The sequence below is a fragment of the Salvelinus sp. IW2-2015 genome, linkage group LG15 (assembly GCF_002910315.2).
Source record: "Salvelinus sp. IW2-2015 linkage group LG15, ASM291031v2, whole genome shotgun sequence".
Classification (NCBI taxonomy): domain Eukaryota; kingdom Metazoa; phylum Chordata; class Actinopteri; order Salmoniformes; family Salmonidae; genus Salvelinus; species Salvelinus sp. IW2-2015.
Window position 1 is genome coordinate 47,256,040 of NC_036855.1, and position 26,336 is coordinate 47,282,375.

Below are 26,336 nucleotides of genomic sequence, written 5' to 3' on the forward strand. Positions count from 1 at the left end.
ACACACACACACACACACACACACACACACACACACACACACACACACACACACACACACACACACACACACACACACACACACACACACAGATGATTGGTATGTCCCATCGCGCACCTATGATGCTGGTGCTATGGTGCTGGGGAAGCCAGCTTGTAGTGGTCCCGTATTTTAAAAACGTAATGTTAGGTAGTTCCTCACCCTGGAGTCCCCTCAGTCTATGGAGGAACGATCTAACATCAAGTTGTAAAATACTGAACTTGGCCTTTAAACCATGTTATTTTGAAATTGTGTTTCAAATATTGTGTTTTTGGACAGCTCCTGTCTCCAATGCTCACGGCTCAAATTACTGTTCCATCAGAACATGGAACACCTTTCAATCAACGGGTTGATCAGAGCTCATGCCTTAATTACCTCATCCTCAGTGGGTTAGTGTGGCTTGGAGCCTGGTGCATGAGATGTGTAAGGGCCCACTAATGAGGATGGGCCCATCGTCTTACTCTATAGATGTTACGAGGTAATAAAAGGGGCGTAAACCATTCTCACCACTGAGTGTGTTGTTGACGAAACAGAGGAGAGACACGGAGGCCCGGCTGGCTTAGCTAGCCTAGCGAGCCTGGAGCCTCAACAAACATTTAACACTGCAGGTGTCACGCCCTGACCGCAGAGATCTTTTTATGTCTCTATTTTGGTTTGGTCATGGTGTGATTTGGGTGGGCATTCTATGTTCATTTTCTATGTTTTGTATTTCTTTGTTGTTAGGCCGGGTGTGGTTCTCAATCAGAGGCAGCTGTTTATTGTTGTCTCTGATTGAGAACCATACTTAGGTTGCCTTATTCCACCTGTATTTGTGGGTAGTTGTCTATGTGTAGTTGCATGTCAGCACTAGTCGTTTGTAGCTTCACGTTCGTTTTGTTGTTTTGTTAGTTTGTTTAGTGTTTATTCGTTTATTAAAGAAGAATGTATTCAAATCACGCTGCGCCTTGGTCCTGTCTCTTATACACATCTAGATGTGTATAAGAGACAGCACACACACACACACACACACACACACACACACCTTTCCCTTATCTCTGTCATTATAACCTCCCTCCCTCTTTCTTCCTCCCTCTCTCCCTCTCTCTCTCTCTCTCTCTCTCTCTCTCTCTTTCTCTAAATCCCTCCTGTTTATTGCCAAACAAATTAAGATGCCGGGCTTGTGTTGTGCATTTGTGGCGATGCTACTGTCTCTGTTGCTGATCAATAAGGCATGTAATCATAGTCTGTCACTACACTCATCGATACTTTTGTGAACCAGCACTCGCGCCGCAGCCGAGAAGCCAATACAGCACTATTAGATACAGGACAACAAGCTGCTTATTAATATTAATATAGAAGTATATTTTTATTTCTTCAAACATGCATACAACATTGTGTAAAGTGTAATTACCTACAATCACCCCAAAAATGAGCCACGTGGCAAGATAGGAAGTGCAAGGAGATTAAAACCAGACTTCCAATGAGTTCAATCACTCAATTTTCTCTAGCTTTGGTTATCGTCATAAAATATAGTTATATTTTGAGCAACAATGTTTTGGTAAAATGTGTATAAATGTACCTCTTCTCTTTTTCTCTACCTCTCTACCTCCTTCCTTTTCGCTTGTCCTTTACTCTTTTATCCCCTCTCCTACTCCTGTCTTTCTTTGTCCTTCCTTTTCTCCTGTTGAGCCTGTCCGACATGCAGTGATTTCCTGAGCCTGGTGCAAGGCATCATGGACCTTCAGGAGCTGCTGGCCAAGATGACCCTAAAGGTGAGAGTGACCAGCCATAAAAAAAATGCATTTTGACCTCAAGCAAGCGACCTTATAAGTGATGTGGTGTGATGCTTTATGTCCCAACATTGTACCTGAGAGACCTTAGTCAGAGGACATGAACATGCACACACACAAAGCCTTGTATCAAAGCCCTCTCTTCCTCCTCCAGAGGTCATACAATAGACACAGACACACACACACACATACACACACAGGGTAAGTATGATCGGAGGTCACAGTGGTGTCATTAAATGGCAGCCATCTCGGCCCTGCGGGACACTAACAGGTGCTGAACATTATGTTCCTCTCAGCACGACCCCCAACCCTGTGTGTGTGTGTATGTGTGTGTGTGTGTGTGTGTGAGATAGCAAGGACAGCCCACCAGCCAGCCTGGCTTGGTGTCATCCTATGTAAATAACCGTCTCCTTCATTTTAATAGACCGAAGCTCTCACTTTGTCAATTTCCAATTGGCACCCTGTTCCTATTTTGACTAGGGCCCATATGATTCTGGTCAAAAGTAGTGCACTATAATGGGGAATAGGGTGGCATTTGGGGTACAGCCTGTCTGACTTCCCTGCTTATACAGCAACTCAGCCGGTAGAAATGGCACTTTCCTCCCCGTGTGTCTGAAAACGAGGGAGGGAGGGATAGAGGGGTGGAGGAAAGAGGTGATGAAGGTGGCGATGAATAATTGCTAACCTCTTGGTTCCCGGCTGGCTGTATAATATAAGTGTCACGGAGAGTGAATTGAGAATAGAAGTTCCAAGCATGAATTAGCAGTGGCTGTGTGTGGTGTGTGTGTGTGTGTGTGGTGTGTGTGTGTGTGTGTGTGGTGTGTGTGTGTGTGTGTGTGTGTGTGTGTGTGGTGTGTGTGTGTGTGTGTGTGTGTGTGTGTGTGTGTGTTTGTGAGAGAATAGAAGAGGTTGCAGATGAGCTTAGTCGAGTGCCTATATGCATATTTGTGCTGTTGATGACATGACATGGATGACACACACACTTTATGAAATCTTGTAGCATGTCATATCTTGCATAGAGTATACTGCAAGTGTAGCTCTTTTCTAAGTCTTCAATATATTTTTCCGGAGTACGAACGCATGCATATATGCTACTCACGCAGGCATGCACACACACACACACACACACACACACACACACACACACACACACACACACACACACACACACACACACACACACACACACACACACACACACAACACACACACACACACCCACACACACACACCACCATCACACCACGCATGATTGGTATGTCCCATCGCGCACCTATGATGCTGGTGCTATGGTGCTGGGGAAGCCAGCTTGTAGTGGTCCCGTATTTTAAAAACGTAATGTTAGGTAGTTCCTCACCCTGGAGTCCCCTCAGTCTATGGAGGAACGATCTAACATCAAGTTGTAAAATACTGAACTTGGCCTTTAAACCATGTTATTTTGAAATTGTGTTTCAAATATTGTGTTTTTGGACAGCTCCTGTCTCCAATGCTCACGGCTCAAATTACTGTTCCATCAGAACATGGAACACCTTTCAATCAACGGGTTGATCAGAGCTCATGCCTTAATTACCTCATCCTCAGTGGGTTAGTGTGGCTTGGAGCCTGGTGCATGAGATGTGTAAGGGCCCACTAATGAGGATGGGCCCATCGTCTTACTCTATAGATGTTACGAGGTAATAAAAGGGGCGTAAACCATTCTCACCACTGAGTGTGTTGTTGACGAAACAGAGGAGAGACACGGAGGCCCGGCTGGCTTAGCTAGCCTAGCGAGCCTGGAGCCTCAACAAACATTTAACACTGCAGGTGTCACGCCCTGACCGCAGAGATCTTTTTATGTCTCTATTTTGGTTTGGTCATGGTGTGATTTGGGTGGGCATTCTATGTTCATTTTCTATGTTTTGTATTTCTTTGTTGTTAGGCCGGGTGTGGTTCTCAATCAGAGGCAGCTGTTTATTGTTGTCTCTGATTGAGAACCATACTTAGGTTGCCTTATTCCACCTGTATTTGTGGGTAGTTGTCTATGTGTAGTTGCATGTCAGCACTAGTCGTTTGTAGCTTCACGTTCGTTTTGTTGTTTTGTTAGTTTGTTTAGTGTTTATTCGTTTATTAAAGAAGAATGTATTCAAATCACGCTGCGCCTTGGTCTCATCGTTATGACGAACGTGACAGCAGGAGCTGTGATTATTTTGCTTTATTCCGGGACAATGTCGACAGCCCGGATTTTCAATGTAGCAACTGTTTCCTTGCAGAGGATTACAGGAGCGAAGTGGCTACTCTTAGCAAACAAATAGTGAACCTACATAAGCTACTGGGGGAATCCACACCCGCCTACTTTTTCTTTCTCTCCCAGTAGCCGGACGCCACTCTGGCCTGGTGGAAGTGTCTCCGACGTGTCGGCTCTCCACAATCGTCTGGACGGTACTCTGCATGGATCCCTCCCTGAAGGGGTCTCCCCCTTCCCTGAAGAATGGAGCTAGAAGGATGCTCCTGGATGACTTGGTGGATGTTCCTGTTTTCAATCCAACTAACCAGCCATGGAGATATGTCACTCACCGTGGAAGTCGAAAACAGCGTCCTCTGGCAACGGGGGCCGCCTTGGAGTTGTTAAGTCCAGACCAGACACAGGCCAGAAACAGCTTTGCGGGCCTGGATCCAGAGGTACCTGCGCCTTAGTCCTCTGTTCTGTCTCCCTCTCCGGTGGCTTCTACCTCATGTTCAGATCCTCAGAGCTCCCACCCTCATCTGACCGTGAGGCTGTCTGAGGCTCCTGCCCATTCTGCATCCTCGCTGGATACTACAGACGGCTCGAGTCCATCATGCCTCATCTCCCTTAAGTCCTCAAGGGGTTTGCAAAACACTTGAGGTGAAAGAACGGCCGGATCTCCTCAGCCATTGCACCCTGTGCTATCCTGGGGCATGAGTACAGGACATTACTTGGCTGCTTCTGACCGTTCTACGACAGATGCCGGGAACTGACGCTGTCGTAGTCCGTGTAGGGTCATACAACATTAGGAGGGCTAGCTCGGAACTTCTGAAAATTGATTTTAAAGAACTGATTCAGGCACTGAAAGATTCAAAATCGGCCATTATTTCAGGTCCTGTTCCGTTGTTGCGATGTGGATGTGAAAGATTCAGCAAGCTACTGGCATTATACACCTGTCTAAAAGATTACTGTAGCTCTGTTGGAATCACTTTCATAGATAACTTTGACACCTTCTGGAACAGAAGGACGGAGTCCATCAAAATCATCTTGGTTCCAGGAGTCTATCCACGCATTTAGAGACTGCGTTGGGACAATGACATCAAGACCAGTTCAGTTAATCCCTACCATTGTGTCACTGACTTGTCATAATGCTGCAGCAAATGTACATTATCCCAGGGGCATTGGCAGACACAATGTAAGTAACTTCATTTTTGTCCCCTTAACTGCCCTGAATGCCTCTGTTGATCCTACAGCTATTGTATGCTATAATCATATGCCTATGAACCAGAGCTATACTGTTAGCACTGAAGAGGTGTGCATTAGTAGGAAGTCCATTGTGTGCAGCTCACCCTGCACAATCCAGTTCAAACAAATTAGCATGTCTACTTCTGATAAGCTTCCGAGTAATGTATTGAAAACAATCATCCCAGAAAAGTGCCATAAATAGCCTACATTAACATATGCAGCCTAAGAAACAAGGTTCATGTAATCAATAACGTGCTAGTAACAGATGACATTCATATGTATTTTACATTGGATAAAAGCAGAGACTCAGAGCTAGGAAATTGTATATCATTCACTGCAGTTGAGGAACAAATGGGAAGTAATTCTGCTTTGAAAGTTCATAAACTTGTAACCCAACTTTTTAGAAAATGGCCATTGAATGCTTTGGTACACCTACTGGAGAGCTCTTCTTTGTCTACACCCATTCATCATTGTTCACGACCTCTTAAGCCTTAGCTCCACCAATATATTTAAGGATTCAKATGTGAGGCCATGTGCTAAGCTGTGAGTACGGTAGTGTACAACCAAAGATTTCAAGACAAAAGGCTGGTTTATACTACTTCTATCAACATGTCTATATACAGTTGTCGCAGTGACATCGTGAGGATTCTATTGTCTTCCGACATACAACTTGTCATTGTGAAAAAGTAGAAACACAAAAATGACAGGCTGCATGACATCAGCAGCCTACGGGTACAAAAAAGCATAACGGGTGCATTCTAACACCAATAAACCCATCCGTTTAAAAATTAATTTAGAATATGTGACTGACCGGCTCAAATCAGTCTTKTGTAGCAAAATTTGAAATTGTGTTTTTAAACTGGATAAAAATAGAGACTCAGAGCTACAAAATAGTATATCATCCACTGCATTTTTTGAGAAAAAGAAGGTGCAAGTTTTATTATGGTACAACACTATCATCAACTGTTAGATGTTATTTTTAAGGTGTAAACCTCAAAAGGCCTCTCTGTATCTTCCCTCTCTGTGGCAGCTGACAGGGTGTCTTCATCATCCTCCTGTAATGAAAATTTACAATTTTGTTGTTCTACTCTAATCCATTACGAAAAATCAGTGGAGTATTAAGAGTACTTACAACTACAACTTACAACTATGGCAGAAGGCTCCACCAGACAGATTACACCACCAGTAACTGGTAGAAGATGAAGATTAGACAGTTAAATTATAACTTTGCCCAGAAAAGTACACCACCTAATTTGAATTTTGTTTTTACAACAGTGTGCAGGCCACATCACAATTTTTCAAATATACAGTGGCTTGCAAAAGTTTTCATCCCCATTGGCATTTTTCCTATTTTGTTGCCTTACAACCTGGAATTAAAATAGATATTTGGGGTGTTTGTATCATTTGATGTACACAACATACCTACCACGTTGGAGATGCTAAATATTTTTTGTGAAACAAACAAGAAATGAGACAAAAAAACTAAAAACTTGAGCGTGCATAACTATCCCCCCCAAAAATCAATACTTTGTAGAGCCACCTTTTGCAGCAATTACAGGTGCAAGTCTCTTGGGGTATGTCTCTGTACGCTTGGCACATCTAGCCACTGGGATTTTTGCCCATTATTCAGGCAAAACTGCTCCAGCTCCTTCAAGTTGCATGGGCTCCGCTGGTGTACAGCAATCTTTAAGTCATACCACAGATTCTCAATTGGATTGAGGTCTGTGCTTTGACTGGGCCATTCCAAGACATTTAAATGTTTCCCCTTAATGCTTAGGATCATTGTCCTGCTGGAAGGTGAACTTCCGTCCCAGTCTCAAATCTCTGGAAGACTGAAACAGGTTTCCCTCAAGCATTTCCCTGTATTTAGCACCATCATTCCTTCAATTCTGACCAGTTTCCCAGTCCCTGCCGATGAAAAACATCCCCACAGCATGATGCTGCCACCACCATGCTTCACTGTGGGCATGGTTTTCTTTGGGTGATGAGAGGTGTTGGGTTTGCGCCAGACATAGCGTTTTCCTTGATGGCCTAAAAGCTCAATTTTAGTTTCATCTGACCAGAGTACCTTCTTCCATATGTTTAGGGAGTCTCCCACATGCCTTTTGGCGAACACCAAATGTGTTTGCTTATTCTTTTCTTTAATAAGCAATGGCTTTTTTTCTGGACATTTCACAAAGCCCAGCTCTGTGGAGTGTACGGCTTAAAGTGATCATGTGACACTTAGACTGCACACAYGTGGACTTTATTTAACTAATTATGTGACTTTTGAAGGTAATTGGTTGCACCAGATCTTATTTAGGGGCTTCATAGCAAAGGGGGTGAATACATATACGTGCACCAGTTTTCAGTTTATTATTTTTTGATATTTTTTTAAACAAGTTATTTCTTTCATTTCAATTCACCAATTTGTAATATTTTGTGTATGTCCATTACATGAAATCCAAATAAAAATAAATTTAAATTACAGGTTGTAATGCAACAAAATAGGAAAACCAACAAGGGGGACGAATACTTTTGCAAGGCACTGTATAACTCAGAGTCACCTTAAAATAGATTATTATGTCTGAAGGACAACTAGGAATCTGAAAAGTAACAGCAGTCAATTACAAAGAATTGTACCGCTTCAAGGAGATTAGTGTACCAAGTTGTGTTAAGATGGATGGGTGGGCGTTACTGAGGTAACACTGGCAAAAGGATGAATGTACATATATCATTAATTTGAATAACTAACCTCTTATGTAGGCCCTTGTGTCCTGGGGGGTGGTTGGGTCAGATGAGCTTCCTCCAGAGATGCCTTCAGCAATAGGTTGCCCACTGTTTTGACTGAGGGCCATCTCTTCAGCCTCTGTGAGTGGTGGTGGTGGTCGACCCCCACGTGTTTATCGGCCCTCAGCATTTTTTCTATTGGCTGTAATGGAGGTCAAATTTGAAGATGTCCAGCATGCACAAATTTGGAGACTTGTATGTATAAAGGCATTTAGTTGTGTCACGCCCTGACCTTAGAGATCCTTTTTATGTCTCTATTTTGGTTTGGTCAGGGCGTGAGTTGGGGTGGGCATTCTATGTTTTGTTCTATGTTGTCCTTTTCTATGTGTTTGGCCTGGTATGGTTCCCAATCAGAGGCAGCTGTCAATCGTTGTCTCTGAGAACTATACTTAGGTAGCCTGTTCCCACCTGTGTTTGTGGGTAGTTGTTTCCTGTTTTGTCTTTTTTCACCTTACAGGACTGTTTCGTGTCGTTCACTCTCTTTGTTATTTTTTGTCATTCAGTGTTCTGTTTATTTTTTTAAATAATCATGGACACTTACCACGCTGCGTTTTGGTCCGATCCTTCCTATTCCTCATCCGAAGAAGACGACGATCGTTACAAGGTGTTACTTTCAAATATGAATTACTGGCAGTGTTAGGATGGCTGAAAAAATTTCACGAACTACTTAAATATATCACATGTTGAGGGTAGCCACTGTATGCTGTTTAATTAGGTAGGGTAGGCTAAACAACATCACAATTGCATGTAATGAAATTATACCATACCTGTTTGAAGTATATTTTTATATTTCATCTTCAGTTGCTGCCAAGTACGCTCTGTGCCTGTTGGGTTGCACCTGCATAAATATTAAACACACACACACACATATATTATATACATACATGTTGAATAAGTGGAACACTCGAGATAAAACTTTAATTTTTTTCGATTAATACTCTTTGACTCAGTCAGCAATATTTTGCCACGCCAGCTCACATTCTTTTGCTACTGCTTCTGTATTGCTTTTTTTCTTAAATATATACTCATATTCTGCGTACGTATTCCTTAATATTTCTTACTCCACAGGGGATAGGTAGGAGGTTCGAGCCCTTTTTTTCCCTTTTGCCATGATGAATCATGTTATCTGCGATCCATTGATAAGGGCTTTTTATCTCCTCATGCACGTGCTTTACTCAGGGTTAACCTAACTCAGAGTTGATTGAACTAATTGTTATCACCTGTTCTGAAACCAAAAACTCTGAGTTTGACAGCTCAGAGTTAGTCAACCCAGAGTTCAGGTTTAAACTCAGTTTGTAAAAACCTGCTTTCTGAAACAGGGCCKTGCTCTGCCTTCTTAACAACACTATCAACAAGGCAGATCCTACAGGCCCGCACCTGGACTACTGTTCAGTTGTATGGTCAGGTGACACTAAGAGTGATTTAGGAAAATTGCAATTGGCTCAGAACAGGGCGGCACAGCTGGCCCTTAAATGTACTCGGAGATCAAACGTTAGTACTATTTCTGTCAATCTCTCATGGCTCTAAGTGGAGGAGAGATTGACTTCATCACTACTTGTTTTTGTAAGAAGTGTTGACAAGCTGAATGCACCGAGCTGTCTGTTTAAACTACTAGCACACAGCTCAGACTCCCATGCATACCCCAATAGACATGCCACCAGAGGCCTCTTCACAATCCCCAAGTCCAGAAAAGACTATGGGACATKGTAATATTGTTGGTGGTATGGTGGTATTATACATGTTGTATAGTAGATATATTGTGTAATAATGTTCTATGATGTATTGTTTTATCATTTGTTTTATGTCTGATGTAAGTGCCTTGATGTGTTTGGGCCCCAGGAAGAGTAGCTGCTGCATCTACTGGCGATTCCTAATAAATAAATACAAAATATGTGTTTGTGTCCTTTATCAGATTAAATCAAAATCAAATCAAACTTTATTTGTGACATGCGCCGAATACAACAAGTGCAGACCTTACCGTGAAATGCTTACTTACAAGCCCTTAACCAACAGTGCAGCTCAAGAAGAGTTAAGAAAATATGTACCAAATAAAGTAAAGTAAAAAATAATAAACAGTAACACAATAAAATAACAATAATGAGGCTATATACAGGGGGTACCGTTACCGAGTTAGTGTGCGGGGTTACAGGTTAGTTGAGATAATTTGTAGATGTAGGTAGGGGTGAAGTGACTATGCATAGATAATAAACAGCGAGTAGCAGCAGTGTACAAAACAAATTGACGGGGTATGTCAATGTAAATTGTCATGTGGCCATTTTAGTGATTTTTTAGCAGTCTTATGGCTTGGGGGTAGAAGCTGTTAAGGAGCCTTTTGGTCATAGGCCTGGTGCTCCGGTGCCGCTTGCCATGCGGTAGCAGAGAAAACAGTCTATGACTTGGGTGACTGGAGTCTCTGACAATGTAATGGGCTTTCCTCTGACACCGCCTATTATATACAGTTGAAGTCGGAAGTTTACATACACCTTAGCCAAATACATTTAAACTCAGTTTTTCACAATTCCTGAAATGTAATCCTAGTAAAAATCCCCTGTCTTAGGTAAGTTAGGATCACCACTCTATTTTAAGAACGTGAAATGTCAGAATAATAGTAGAGTGATTTATTTCAGATTTTATTGCTTTCATCACATTCCCAGTGGGTCAGAAATGTACATACACTCAATATGTATTTGGTAGCATTGCCTTTAAATTGTTTAACTTGGGTCAAACGTTTTGGGTAGCCTTCCACAAGCTTCCCACAATAAGTTGGGTGAATTTTGGCCAATTCCTCCTGACAGAGCTGATGTAACTGAGTCAGGTTTGTAGGCCTCCTTGCTCGCACACGCTTTTTAAGTTCTGCCCACAAAAAAATCTATGGGATTGAGGTCAGGGCTTTGTGATGGACACTCCAATACCTTGACTTTGTTGTCCTTAAGCTATTTTGCCACAACTTTGGAAGTATGCTTGGGGTCATTGTCCATTTGGAAAACCCATTTTCGACCAAGTTTTAACTTCCTGACTGATGTGTTGAGATGTTGCTTCAATATATCCACACAATTTTCCTTTCCTCATGATGCCATCTATTTTGTGAAGTGCACCAGTCCCTCCTGCAGCAAAGCACCCCCACAACATGATGCTGCCACCGCTGTGCTTCACGGTTGGGATGGTGTTCTTCGGCTTGCAAGCCTCACCCCTTTTCCTCCAAACATAACAATGGTCATTATGGCCAAACAGTTCTATTTTTGTTTCATCAGACCAGAGGACATTTCTCCAAAAAGTACAATCTTTGTGCCCATGTGCAGTTGCAAACCGTTGTCTGGCATTTTTATGGCGGTTTTGGAGCAGTGGCTTCTTCCTTGCTGAGCGGCCTTTCAGGTTATGTCGATATAGGACTCGTTTTACTGTGCATATAGATACTATTATACCTGTTTCCTCCAGCATCTTCATAAGGTCCTTTGCTGTTGTTCTGGGATTGATTTGCACTTTTCGCACCAAAGTACGCTCATCTCTAGGATACAGAACACGTCTCCTTCCTGAGCGGTGTGACTGCTGCGTGGTCCCATGGTGTTTATACTTGCGTACCATTGTTTGTACAGATGAACGTGGTACCTTCAGGCATTTGAAAATTGCTCTCAAGGATGAACCAGACTTGTGAAGGTCTAAACATTTTTTTTGAGGTCTTGGCTGATTTCTTTTGATTTTCCCATGATGACAAGCAAAGAGGGACTGCGTTTGAAGGTAGGCCTTGAAATACATCCAAAGGTACATCTCCATTTGACTCAAATGGTGTCAATTAGCCCATCAGAAGCTTCTAAAGCCATGACATCATTTTCTGGAATTTCTCAAGCTGTTTAAAGGCACAGTCAACTTAGTGTTTGTAAACTTCTGACCCACTGGAATTGTGATACAGTGAAATAATCTGTCTGCAAACAATTGTTGGAAATTTGACTTGTGTCATGCACAAAGTAGATGTCCTAACCGACTTGCCAACACTATAGTTTGTTAACAAGAAATGTGTGGAGTGGTTGAAAAATGAGTTTTAATCACTTCAATCTAAGTGTATGTAAACTTCCAACTTCAACTGTAGGTCCTGGATGGCAGGATGCTTGGCCCCAGTGATGTACTGGGCTGTACGCACTACCCTCTGTCCCAAATGGCACCCTATTCCCTTTTTTGTGCACTACTTTTGACCAGGACCCATTTTGGTTTCTTAAGCACTGTGTGAGTGTGTGTATGTTTGTGTGTGTTTGTATGTGTGTGTGTGAGGTATATGCTGAGGGTACACCCTACAAAATGCTGGCACTGTGTAAATATATGATAGAACACACAGTGGGTTATTTTGACCTAGCCAGTTGGTTTGCGTGAATTGGGTTGTTTGGATTGCCTAAACATGGGTTAATTTAACTGTCAGTTGGATTTTTATTAACTTTCATGATGGGTTCACGCAGCAGCTGTGTCTTTTTAAGGTATTCCATAGGATATTTTCAGGAGGCATGACCTATTAGGGAAGTGGCTTTCAGATAGTTATTTTTGGCCACCCATGAGAGGAAATGTTTCTGTTAAGTTTGTACACTGAATGTATAGTTCCCTTCAATATTTTTGCAAATTATTTATTTTAATTTAAAATGAATAACATTACTATGTATATAATGTAACAAAATGGTAGCATTTAGGATATGCAAAGGCTCTTAAAGAACTCATACACATGTGTAAGTCTCGTTAAAGCTTGAAAATTGTCAATATTCAAACTTGGCATGAAATAAGGATACAACAGAACAGATGAACTGGAATGACATTTACACTCACAAGTGGCCAAAAATAACAATCTGAACAACACGCCCCTAATAAGCCCCCCCCTCCACCACCTTTAATCTTGTGATCTGACCCACTGGGTCATATCTCAATAACCCAGCATGAACAACCCAACCTTGCACTTTTTAAAGAAAACAACCCAGCTAAGTGACCCAATGCCTGCAACCCAGAAATTGGGTATTCCAAACATCCTAGAATGTTGTAGATTAAAGGTAGTGTAGATTAAAGGTAGGGTGACTAGAAAATAATAATGGTTTTAATTCTGAAACACTGGGGGCTAAACACACCAATGTCCATTTCTATGTGTAGTCGGTTGCTTTTGCATTTTTTGTCCTCTTGCTTGTTGAATTGGATTATAGTGCTGCAATATTTAAATGGATGATGAAATCTGTATTTATCTGTGTGTGTGTGTGTGTGTGTGTGTGTGTGGGTGTGTGTGTGTGTGTGTGTGTGTGTGTGTGTGTGTGTGTGTGTGTGTGGTGTGTGTGTGTGTGTGTGTGTGTGTGGTGTGTGTGTGCATTTGTGCATGTCCAGCTGAACTACGCAGAGTCCAGGCTGACCCAGCTGGAGGCCTGCCGCTGTGAGAGGACGTGCAGTGCCAACGGTGTGGTCTACAGAGACAAGGAGCTATGGTGGAGCCAGAGAACTGCGGAACTGCGGCTGCATGGTGGGCATCCCACCCGTCACACAGATACAATAACTTTGTATCTTTCTCCTCACAATAGTCGATAACTTCACCTCACACTAGTCAATTTGCATATTTTTGGATATTCAAAGTCAGTTTAATTTACAAAATAAAAAAACATTTGAACATGTACAATGTTTCAATTCACAAAATAAAAAATAACAAATAATGATAATTTATAATTTGTATAATTTGTATAAAAGGTCAATGGTTCTATAACTGCTTCAATATTGTACGCCAGATCCTAATTGGGATGTCAAATGTTATGTTCCTTTTGATGCCAAAGGCTCAAATTGGATGGTCCTTTTCATGGCGTAGAAGGCCCTTCTTGCCTTGTCTCTCAGATAATTCACAGCTTTGTGGAAGTTACGGTGGTGCGGATGTTTAGTCCCGAGTTATGTATCGTTTTTGTGTGCAATAGGGCAACATTGTTTAGGTGGAATGTGTATTTTTTGGAACACCATTATTTTTGTCTTACTGAGATTAATAACCTTTCAGTGATACCCATCCCGGATCCGGGAGCATCCTCATCAAAAAAAGCTGACTAGCATAGCCTAGCCTAACGGGACAGGGATATCATATAATATAAATTTCATGAAATCACAAGTCCAATACAGCAAATGAAAGATAAACATCTTGTGAATCCAGCCATCATTTCCGATTTCTAAAATGTTTTACAGCGAAACACAAATATGTATTTATATTAGCTAACCACAATAGCCAAACACACAACGGCATATTTCACCATGTTTCCACCGCATAGGTAGCTTTCACAAAACCCACAAATAGAGATACAATTAATCACTAACCTTGAAAACTTCATCAGATGACAGTCTTATAACATCATGTTATACAATACATTTATGTTTTGTTCAAAATGTGCATATTTATAGCTACAAATCCTGGTTTTACATTGCAGCCACCATCACAATAGCACCAAAGCAGCCAGAATAATTAGAGAGCAACGTGAAATACATAAATACTCATCATAAAACATTTATGAAAAATACATGGTGTACAGCAAATGAAAGATAACATCTTGTGAATCCAGCCAATATTTCAGATTTTTTAAGTGTTTTACAGCGAAAATACAATATAGAATTATATTAGCTTACACAAATAGCCAAACACACAACGGGATTTATTCACCGCAAAGGTAGCTTTCGCAAAAACCAGCAATAGATATAAAATAAATCACTAACCTTTGGACAACTTCATCAGATGACAGTCTTATAACATCATGTTATACAATACATTTATGTTTAGTTCGAAAATTTGCATATTTAGAGCTGCAAATCGTGGTTATACATTGTGAATACGTAGCAACAATTCACCAAAATCTCCGGAGAATATTTTGGACAGTCACCTAATCTAATCAAGAACTCATCATAAACTTTACTAAAAAAATGTTTGTACAGCAAATGAAAGATACACTGGTTCTTATGCAACTGCTGTGTTAGATTTTTAAAAAATAACTTTAGTAGAACATACAGCATGCAGTATTGTGAGACAGCGCTCACATATTCTCCGCCTTGTTGGAGCCAACATTTACCACAAAAATACGAAATAACATCATAAATATTCTCTTACCTTTCTTGAGCTTCCATCAGAATGTTGTGCAAGGAGTCCTATTTCCAGAATAAATCGTTGTTTGGTTTAGAATGTCCATTTCTTCTGTCGAATTAGCAACTTTGGCTAGCCATGTGGAGCTCACGTGTCCAAGAAATGTTTCGCGCCTGGAACGAAAAATTCCAAAAGTCCCAAAAAACGTTGAATAAACTGATAAAACTCGGTTGAAAAATCCTACTTTATGATGTTTTTCTCATATGTATCAAATAAATCAGAGCCGGAGCAATTCGCCATGTATATCGAACGCTTTTCAGAAGACAATGTCGAGTTCCCCCGCGCGCCGTCGAAAACTGACAATACCGGACCTGCCACTCCAAAAGCTCTTATTCGGCCTCACATCAAGCTAGACACCCCATTCAACCTTCTACTGCCTGTTGACATCTAGTGGAAGGCGTAATGAATGCATACATATCAATAAATAAAAGCCAATTGAATAGGCAAGCCCTGACACAGAGCCTCGTTTTCAGATTTTTCACTTCCTGTATGGAAGTTTGCTGCCAAATGAGTTCTGTTTTACTCACAGATATAATTCAAACAGTTTTAGAAACTTCAGAGTGTTTTCTATCCAATAGTAATAATAATATGCATATTGTATGATCTAGAACAGAGTACGAGGCCGTTTAATTTGGGCACGATTTTTTCCAAAGTGAAAACAGCGCCCCCCTATTCACAATACGTTTTTGAGCCCAGGTCTGACAGAATCTGTGCAGAAAATGTAGGTAATGCTGTAGGCCCTCCTTGGTTGGGGACAGAAGCACCAGACAATCAGCTAACAGTAAACATTTAACTTCAGAGTCTAGTAAGGTGAGGCCGGGTGCTGCAGACTGTTCTAGTGCCCTAGCCAATTCATTGATATAAATGTTGAKGAGGGTGGGACTCAAGCTGCATCCATGTCTCATCCCCGGCCCTGAGGAAAGAAATCTGTGTGTTTTTTTTACAAATTGTAACTGCACACTTGTTGTTTGTGTACATGGATTTTATAATGTTGTATATTCCCCCCCCCAACACCGCTTTCCATCAATTTATATAGCAGACCCTCATGCCAAATTCAGTCTAAAGCGTTTTTGAAATGGTTTGTTTATTTGTCAATAAGGGCGTGCAGGGTGAATGTGGGGTCTGACATTTGTTCAGAACATGGTAGTTATTGTGTTCGAATTTGTCTCCACTTTTGTGGATTGGGGTGATCAGACCTTGGTTCCAAATACTGGGGAAGAGTTGAGGATAATGCTAAAGAGTTTAAGTATAGCCAATTGGAATTTGTGTTCTATATATGTGACCGACCGGCTCAAATCGGTCTTATGTAGAACATTTTAGTTTTTTTACATTGGATACAAGTAGAGACTCAGAGCTACACAATGGTATTTACACTGCATTTTTGAYGAACAATGGGAAAGTAATTCAGCTTCAAAAGTTGATAAACTTGTAAAACTCTTTTGAGAAAATGGCCTTTGAATGTTTTGGTACCTACTGGAGAGCTCTCCTTTGTCTACACCCATTCAGCATTGTTCACATCTTCTTAAGCCAGCCCCACTCATCTTTTTAGGGATTCACATTGAGGTCATGTGCTAAACAGTGAGTAGTGTAGTAAAGATTAAGACTAAAAGTGGTAAAAGTAGTAGCCTACAACAAGGAACATTTTCTGGTAAACAGAAAGTGGCCAGATACAAATATTTTATAAATATTAGATGACGCTTACCCAGACACACATGTCTAAACTGATAGGTCATGTGAAAGAAATGCTATAACCCCCAGCCAAAAATACTAAATTGTCATACTTGAGTAAAAGTAAAGATACCTTAATAGAAAATGACTCAAGTAAAAGTGAAAATCATCCAGTAAAATACTACTTGAGTAAAAGTCTAAAAGTGTTTGGCGGACTGAACACAGTTATATAGATCACCTCAAGATAAAAACATAATATTCAATATCGGTAAGTTAGACTAAATATTAGCACTACGCAATCTGGTGGGTAATAACCTTCAATCTGGATCACAACACAAAACAAATCATAAGACTAGAGAAATGTATTGACAAATATTACAAAAACAAGCAACACCCAAACATGACGGAGAGTAAGACAGGGGAACCTATTTCAAAACGAAAACGTGACTCTTCTACAGACACAGACAATTTAATATTTTCACCACCGGGAATGGTAAAGGTCGAAACCGATCTGTTAAAATCAATAAATMACAAACTGGATATACTTGAACTAGTCAGTAAGGATATAAAGGAGTTGAAGGCAAGCCTCGAGATGAGTGACGAATAAGCTGCGACATTGGAGAATGACACAAACAAGCTAACAGGGACATTCAATAAGATTGAAACCGAGAGATGCTTTACTTGACATGCAGACTAGATCCATGAGAGAGAATCTGGTACTTACAAGTCTCCAAGAAAAAGAAGGAGAAGTTCCTGAGTCTGTAGTTAGAGGGTACCCCCTTACAGCGCTTCAGATCCCACACGAAGCTATCAACAAAATCCAACTCGAACGTGTACACTGCTTCGGACAGAGAGGGCAGAGGTATGAACGCCAAATCGTTGCCAAATTTCCTTTCTTTAAAGATAAAATAATGGTTAAAAGCCTGGGTAATGGACTTACTGGCAAGAAAATAGGCATGAATGACCAGTTCCCGAAGGAAATTGCAGAACGGTTTTTGCCTGCCTCAGGTTTTTGCCTGCCATATGAGTTCTGTTATACTCACAGACATCATTCAAACAGTTTTAGAAACATCAGAGTGTTTTCTATCCAATAGTAACAATACTATGCATATATTAGCATCTGGGACAGTAGGAGGCAGTTCACTATGGGCACGCAATTCATCCAAAAGTGAAYATGCTGCCCCCTATATCAAAGAAGTTAAGGAGAAGTGCATCTACAGTCTAACCAGACAACAAGGTATTTGTAGTTGTCCACATATTCGAACCATCCGGAGTAGTCATGCTAGTCAGGCGGGAGGGTGCGGGCAACAATCGGTTGAAGAGCATGCACTTAGTTTTAGAAGCATTTACAGAGCAGTTGGAGGCCACGGAAGGAGTGTTGTATGGCATTGAAGCTCGTTTGGAGGTTTGTTAGCACAGTGTTCAAAGAAGGGCTAGATGTATACAGAATGGTGTTGTCTGCGTAGAGGTGGATCAGAGAATCACCAGCAGCAAGCCCGACATCAGTGATATATACAGAGAAAAGTGTCAGCCCGAGAATTAAACCCTGTGGTACCCCCATGGAGACTTCCAGAGGTCCGGACAACAGGCCCTCCGATTTGACACACTGAACTCTATCTGAGAAGTAGCTGGTGAACCAGGAGAGGCAGTCATTTGAGAAGCCAAGGTTCTTGAGTCTGCCGATAAGAATGCGGTGATTGACAGAGTCGAAAGCCTTGGCCAGGTCAATGAAGACGGCTGTTATCGATGGCGGTTATGATATCGTTTAGGACCTTGAGCGTGGCTGAGGTGCACGAATGACCAGCTCGGAAACCAGATTGCAAAGTGGAGGTATGGTGGGATTCGAAATGGTTGGTGATCTGTTTATTAACTTGGCTTTCGAAGATTTTTAGAAAGGCAGGGCAGGATGGATATAGGTCTATAACAGTTTAGGTCTAGAGTGTCTCCCCCTCTGAAGAGGGGGATGACCGCGGCAGCTTTCCAATCTTTGGGGATCTCAGACAATACGAAAGATAATAATAGGGGTTGCAACAATTTCGGCTGATAATTTTAGAAAGAGAGGGTCCAGATTGTCTAGCCCAGCTGATTTGTAGGGATCCAGAATTTGCAGCTCTTTCAGAACACCCGCTGTCTGGGTTTGGGTGAAGGAGAAACGGGGGGGGGAATACCAGCCGTAGAAAAAGGCTTATTGAAATGATTATCTATATTTATCGGTGGTGAAAGTGTTTCCTATCCTCAGTGCAGTGGGAAGCTGGGAGGAGGTGCTCTTATTCTCCATGGACTCTACTGTCCCAAAACTTTTTGGAATTAGTGCCTCAGGAAGCATATTTCTGTTTGAAAAAGCTAGCCTTGGCTTTCCTAGCTGACTGAGTATATTGGTTCCTGACTTCCCTGAAAAGTTGCATATCGCGGGGGCTATACGTTGCTAATGCAGAARGCCACAGGATGTTTTTTTGCTGGTCAAGGGCAGTCAAGTCTGGGGTGAACCAAGGGCTATATCTGTTCTTAGTTCTACATTTTTTGAATGGGGCATGCTTATTGAGAGGAAAGCACTTTTGAAGAGCAACCAGGCATCCTCTACTAATGGGATGAGGTCAATAGCCTTCCAGGATACCCGGGCCAGGTCAATTAGAAAGGCCAGCTCACTGAATTGTTTTAGGGAGTGTTTGACAGTGATGAGGGGTGGTCATTTGACTGCGGACCCTTTACACACGCAGGTAATGAGGCTGTGATCGCTGAGATCCTGGTTGAAGACAGCAGAGGTGTATTTAGAGGGCAAGTTGGTCAGGATGATATCTAAGAGGGTGTCCATGGTTACAGATTTAGGGTTGTACCTGGTAGGTTCCTTGATAATTTGTGTGAGATTGAGGGCCAGGATTCAGACATGGCTAGGACATCTGAGTTGGCGGAGTGTTCTAAAGCAGTGAATAAAACAAACTTCGGAGGAGGCTTCTAATTTTAACATGCATGAAACCAATGCTTTTACGGTTGCAGATGTCAAGAAATGACAGCACCTGGGGAATGGGAGTGATGCTGGGGGCTGCAGGGCCTGGATTAACCTCTACATCACCAGAGGAACAGAGGAGGAGTGGGATAAGAGTACGGCTAAAGGCTAAAAGAACGGGTTGTCTAGTGCGTTCGGAACAGAGAGTAAAAGGAGCAGATTTCTGGGCGCGGAAATATAGATTCAAGGCATAATGTCAGACAAGGGTATGGTAGGATGTGAGTACAGTGGAGGTTAGCCTAGGCATTGAGTGACGACGAGAGAGGTTTTGTCTTAGAGGCACCATTTAAGCCAGGTGAAGTCACCGCATGTGGGGGATGGAACAAAAGGGCTAGCTAAGACATATTGAGCAGGGATGGAGGCTCTACACTGAAATAAGACAAAAATCACTAACCAAAACAGCAATAGGCATATTAATATTATGGAGAGGCATGTGTAGCCGAGTGATCATAGGGTCCAGTGAGTAGCTAGGCGAGCTGGAGGCACGGCGATTCAGACAGCTAGCAGGCCTGGGAGAGCAGGCTAGAAGATGGGTCTCAGGGGGACATTGCAACGGGAGAGCCTGTTGAAACCGCCCTCGGACGGTTACGTCGGTAGACCAGTCATGATGAATCGGCGGGGCTCCGTGTCAGCAGCAAAGGGTCCAGGCCAATTGGCAAAAGAGGTATTGAAGCCCAGGAATTGTCTGATGGATAAGAATTTGGCAACTCTACAAGCAACACTAGACTCTATTATTATGGTGGGGGATTTTAATATGGAAATCACACCACAAACAATCACCCTCAGGCACTTAAGGAAGTCACGAATCATATGGATATATTGGAATTAGTGGATATATGGTTGCTTAAATACCCTGACCTAGTGAGATATACTTGGCGAGGCTTAATCAAGCTAGTCGTCTTGATTACTTTATGTCATTCTCTTTGGCACCAAAAGTTTAAAAAGTGTTGATAGGGGACCGAATGCGATCGGATCATCACATAATTGGCATATACAGTGGGGAGAACAAGTATTTGATACACTGCCGATTTTGCAGGTTTTCCTACTTACAAAGCATGTAGAGGTCTGTAATTTTTATCATAGGTACACTTCAACTGTGAGAGACGGAATTAAAAACAAAAATCCCGAAAATCCATTGTATGATTTTTAAGTAATTAATTAGCATTTTTTGCAAGACATAAGTATTTGATACATCAGAAAAGCAGAACTTAATATTTGGTACTGAATCCTTTGTTTGCAATTACAGAGATCATACGTTTCCTGTAGTTCTTGACCAGGTTTGCACACACTGCAGCAGGGATTTTGGCCCACTCCTCCTACAGACCTTTCCAGATCCTTCAGGTTTCGGGCTGTCGCTGGGCAATACGGACTTTCAGCTCCTCCAAAGATTTTTTTTGGGTTCAGGTCTGGAGACTGGCTAGGCACTCCAGGACCTTGAGATACTTCTTACGGAGCCACTCCTTAGTTGCCCTGGCTGTGTGTTTCGGGTCGTTGTCATGCTGGAAGACCCAGCCATGACCCATCATCAATGCTCTTACTGAGGGAAGGAGGTTGTTGGCTAAGATCTCGCAAATACATGGCCCCATTCATCCTCCCTCAATACGGTGCAGTCTTCCTGTCCCCTTTGCAGAAAAGCATCCCCAAAGAATGATGTTTCCACCTCCATGCTTCACGGTTGGGATGGTGTTCTGGGGTTGTACTCATCCTTCTTCTTCCTCCAAACACGGCGAGTGGAGTTTAGACCAAAAAGCTCTATTTTTGAATCATCAGACCACATGACCTTCTCCCATTCCTCTCTGGATCATCCAGATGGTCATTGGCAAACTTCAGACGGGCCTGGACATGCGCCTGCTTGAGCAGGGGGACCTTGTGTGCGCTGCAGGATTTTAATCCATGACGGCGTAGTGTGTTACTAATGGTTTTCTTTGAGACTGTGGTCCCAGCTCTCTTCAGGTCATTGACCAGGTCCTGCCGTGTAGTTCTGGGCTGATCCCTCACCTTCCTCATGATCATTGATGCCCCACGAGGTGAGATCTTGCATGGAGCCCCAGACCGAGGGTGATTGACCATCATCTTGAACTTCTCTATTTTCTTCTATTTCTAATAATTGGCCAACAGTTGTTGCCTTCTCACCAAGCTGCTTGCCTATTGTCCGTAGCCCATCCAGCCTTGTGCAGGTCTACAATTTTATCCTTGATGTCCTTACACAGCTCTCTGGTCTTGGCCATTGTGGAGAGGTGGAGTCTGTTTGATTGAGTGTGTGACAGGTGTCTTTTATACAGGTAACGAGTTCAAACAGGTGCAGTTAATACAGGTATGAGTGAGAAAAGGAGGCTTCTTAAAGAAAAACTAACAGGTCTGTGAGAGCCGGAATTCTTACTGGTTGGTAGGTGATCAAATACTTATGTCATGCAATAAAATGCAAATGAATTACTTAAAAATCATACAATGTGATTTTCTGGATTTTTGTTTTAGATTCCGTCTCTCACAGTTGAAGTGTACCTATGATAAAAATACAGACCTCTACATGCTTTGTAAGTAGGAAAACTGCAAAATCGGCAGTGTATGCAAATACTTGTTCTCCCCACTGTATATAAATGATAGATTATCGGACAAGCAACAAGAAGGTCTGATTTCATTATTACTGAAACAGGATCCAAGTGGTATATATAAAGATCCAGTCCATTTGAAAAATTGGAGGCCTCTTACACTTCAGTGTTGTGATGGAAAAATTCTAGCTAAATGCTTGGCGCATATAATTAAATAGGTATTGTCAGATATTATTCATCCTCATCAGACAGTTTTTTTACATGGACGATATATTGGAGATAATATAAGACAAGTACTGGGAACAATAGAATACTATGAAATGTCTTGGAAACCAGGCCTGGTTTTCAGAGCTGATTTTGAAAAGGCTTTTGATAAAGTATGACTGGAGTTTATATATAAATGCCTAGAATATTTCAATTTTGGATACTCTTATAAAATGGGTTAAAGTCAGTAACCCTAGAAGTAAAATAGTAAATAATGGCTACATCTCAGAAAGTTTAAACTGACAGGAGGAGTAAAACAAGGTTGTCGACTATTGGCATATCTATTTTTTATTGCCATCGAAATGTTAGCTGTTAAAATTAGATCCAACAAATATACTATTAAGGGATTAGAAATCCTTGGCTTAAAAACAAAGGTGTCATTATACGCTGATGATTCATGTTTTCATTTAAAACCACAATTAGAATCCCTCCACAGCCTCATAGAGGATCTAGATACTTTTTCTTATCCCGAAAGAAGGACATGATCTCACTCCAATAAATGTTCATAGAAAGTTAGCAAAAATAGATAAGATCTTGCAACCACGGAAAGGAAAATACCTGTCTATTTTTTGAAAAATCACCCTGATTAACTCTTTAGTCATATCACAGTTGATCTATTTGCTTAAGGTTTTGCCTACACCTAGTGACGTGCTTTTTAAATTATATGAACAAAAAAGATTAAATTTTATTTGGAATGGCAAGCCAGACAAAACTAAAAGGGCCTACTTATATAATGAATCTGAATTTGGGGTGGGCAGAAATGATTAAATATTAAAGCATTAGACCTCTCACTAAAGGCATCAGTCATACAGTGCCTTGTAAAAGTATTTATCCCACATGGTGGTTTTCCAATTTTGTTGCATTACAACCTGTAATTTAAATGGCTTTTTATTTGGATTTCATGTAGTGGACATACACAAAATATTCCAAATTGGTGAAGTGAAAAGAAAAAAATGACTTGTTTCTAAAAATGTCTAAAAAAATAATTATTGCAAAATGGTGCATGCATATGTATTCACCCCCTTTGCAATAAAACCCCTAAATAAATCTGGTGCAACCAATTACCTTCAGAAGTCACATAATTAGTTAAATAAAGTCCACCTGTGTGGAATTTAAGTGTCACATGATCTCAGTATATATACACCTGTTCTGAAAGTCTCCAGAGTCTTCAACGCCACTAAGCAAGGGGCACCATGAAGACCAAGGAGCTCTCCAAACAGGTCAAGGACAAAGTTGTGGATAAGTACAGATCAGGGTTGAGTTATAAAAACATATCAGAAACTTTGAACATCCCACGGAGCCCCATTAAATCCATTATTAAAAAATTGAAAGAATATGGCACAACAAACCTGCCAGGAGAGGGCCGCCCACCAAAACTCACGGACCAGGCAAGAAGGACATTAATCAGAGAGGCAACAAACAGATTAAAGATAAGCCTGAAGGAGCTGCAAAGCTCTACAGCAGAGATTGGAGTATCTGTCCATAGGACCACTTTAAGCCGTACACGCCACAGAACTGGGCTTTGTGGAAGAGTGGCCAGAAAAAAAGCCATTGCTTAAAGAAAAAAATAAGCAAACACGTTGGGTGTTCGCCAAAAGGCATGTGGGAGACTCCCCAAACATATGGAAGAAGGTAGTCTGGTCAGATGAGACTAAAATTTAACCTTTTGGTCATCAAGGAAAACACTATGTCTGGCGCAAACCCAACACCTCTCATCACCCCGAGAACACCATCCCCACAGTGAAGCATGGTGTTGGCAGCATCATGCTGTGGGGATGTTTTTCATCGGCAAGGACTGGGAAACTGGGCAGAATTGAAGGAATGATGGATGGCGCTAAATACAGGGAAATTCTTGAGAGAAACCTGTTTCAATCTTCAAGAGATTTGTGACTGGGACGGAGGTTCCCCTTCCAGCAGGACAATGACCCTAAGTATACTGCTAAAGCAACACTCGAGTGGTTTAAGGGGAAACATTTAAATGTCTTGGAATGGCCTAGTCAAAGCACATACCTGAATCCAATTGAGAATCTGTGGTATGACTTAAAGATTGCTGTACACCAACGGAACCCATCCAACTTGAAGGAGCTGGAGCAGTTTTGCCTTGAAGAATGGGCAAAAATCCCAGTTATGCACACTCAAGTTTTCTGTTTTTATGCCTTTTTCATGTTTGTTTCACAATAAATAAAATATTTTGCATCTTCAAAGTGGTAGGCATGTTGTGTAAATCAAATGATACATACCCCACAAAAATCTATTTTAATTCCAGGTTGTAAGGCAACAAAATAGGAAAAATGACAAGGGGGTGAATACTTTCACAAGCCACTGTACAAAAGTTACAGTAAGAATGTCACACCCCGTGTTCAAGAATGGCCTTTTTCCATTTATTCAGATTACAACTGCTTACTTTCGGTTATTTGAAAACGAAATCTCCAAAATATAGTTATTTTTTAAACAAGTCTTAGAAATTTGGTTGCAATTTCTGTTTAATCCACCTGAAAAGACAGAACAAATAATACAACAAATATTGTGGTTTAACTGAAATATACTAATATATATATTTTTCAATAACATTTTTAAAAAAGGTATAATTTTTGTAAATCATATCATAAATAGGACTGGTGGAGTTATGTCACACATGCCATGCAGCTAACACAGACATATGGAAATGTCTGCTCTACCCAAAATTACAACCAACTAATTGCAGCATTACCACAAAAATAGAAGAGGCGAAAAAGTAAGGAACTTGTCTGTCGGCCCTGCATTAAAGACCATAAATGGTTAAGGAAAATTGTGATAAATAAAAACATATACCAATTTCATTTCAGGACAAAAAAATTGACAGCTGTGCCGTATATATTGCAAATAAGTTGGGAAGAGATTTTCGATGTGCCAATTACATGGCACATGATTTATGAATTGACATGCAAAACAATGCCAGATTCAAAACTTCGAATTTTTCTATTTAAATTATTATTAAAAATTCTTGCAACCAATAGAATGTTAAATATACGGGGGATACAATCTTCCCAGCTCTGCAGATTTTGCTCTGAGGAGGCAGATCATTAGATCTTTATTTTGGTACTGTCCGAATGTAGCTCGTTTTTGGTCACAGGTCCAGGTCCAGGAATGGCTGAAGAATTGCAACATTTACCTGGAACTAACGCTGCAGATAGCAAAACTGGGTGAATTGAAAAGTCATAGTCAATAATATAATAATTATTTTAGCAAAAATGTTTATCTTTAATTTACAATCTGTGGAAGCTGTGAGAATATAAGGTTCAGTACTTTTGTGAAGCATCACAGCACAGTTGGCAAATATAAATCCAAAATGGATGGTGTTAAGAGACAGATGGGATGAGTTGAATGGAGCTGAAGTATGGGACTAAAAACAACAAGATAACCAATGTAAAACATACGGTGTCTGTAAAATGTATATAGGTTCAGAYGTTTTGTGAAATAGCACAGTTACAAATAGAAATCACAKTGGATGGACATCAGAAATAGAGGAAGGACTAAAAACAAACAAAATATAACTATTGTAAAATAGGTTGTGTCTGTAAAATGTGTTTAATATGTTGGTAGATACTGAAGGTAGAGGCCTAAGTGTTATTGTTTATTAGTCTACTCCAATTGGGGGAGGGGTGGTAGCGTTTACATTGAACAATAAAGGTATATTCTAAAAAATMTATGTGTATATGTGTATATGTAT

At 41.1% G+C, this 26,336-nt stretch overlaps 1 protein-coding gene across 1 annotated transcript in view; it reads left to right on the forward strand.

The window, feature by feature from the left end:
- LOC111974393 (protein kinase C-binding protein NELL1) overlaps positions 1–26,336 on the forward strand; it is a 372,315-nt gene that overhangs the window by 7,430 nt on the left and 338,549 nt on the right. The window contains exons 3-5 of the mRNA XM_070447366.1: positions 1,708–1,790; positions 13,369–13,501; positions 19,528–19,589. Of these exons, the coding sequence (XP_070303467.1) occupies positions 1,708–1,790; positions 13,369–13,501; positions 19,528–19,589 (278 nt within the window). The remainder of the gene's footprint in view (positions 1–1,707; positions 1,791–13,368; positions 13,502–19,527; positions 19,590–26,336) is intronic.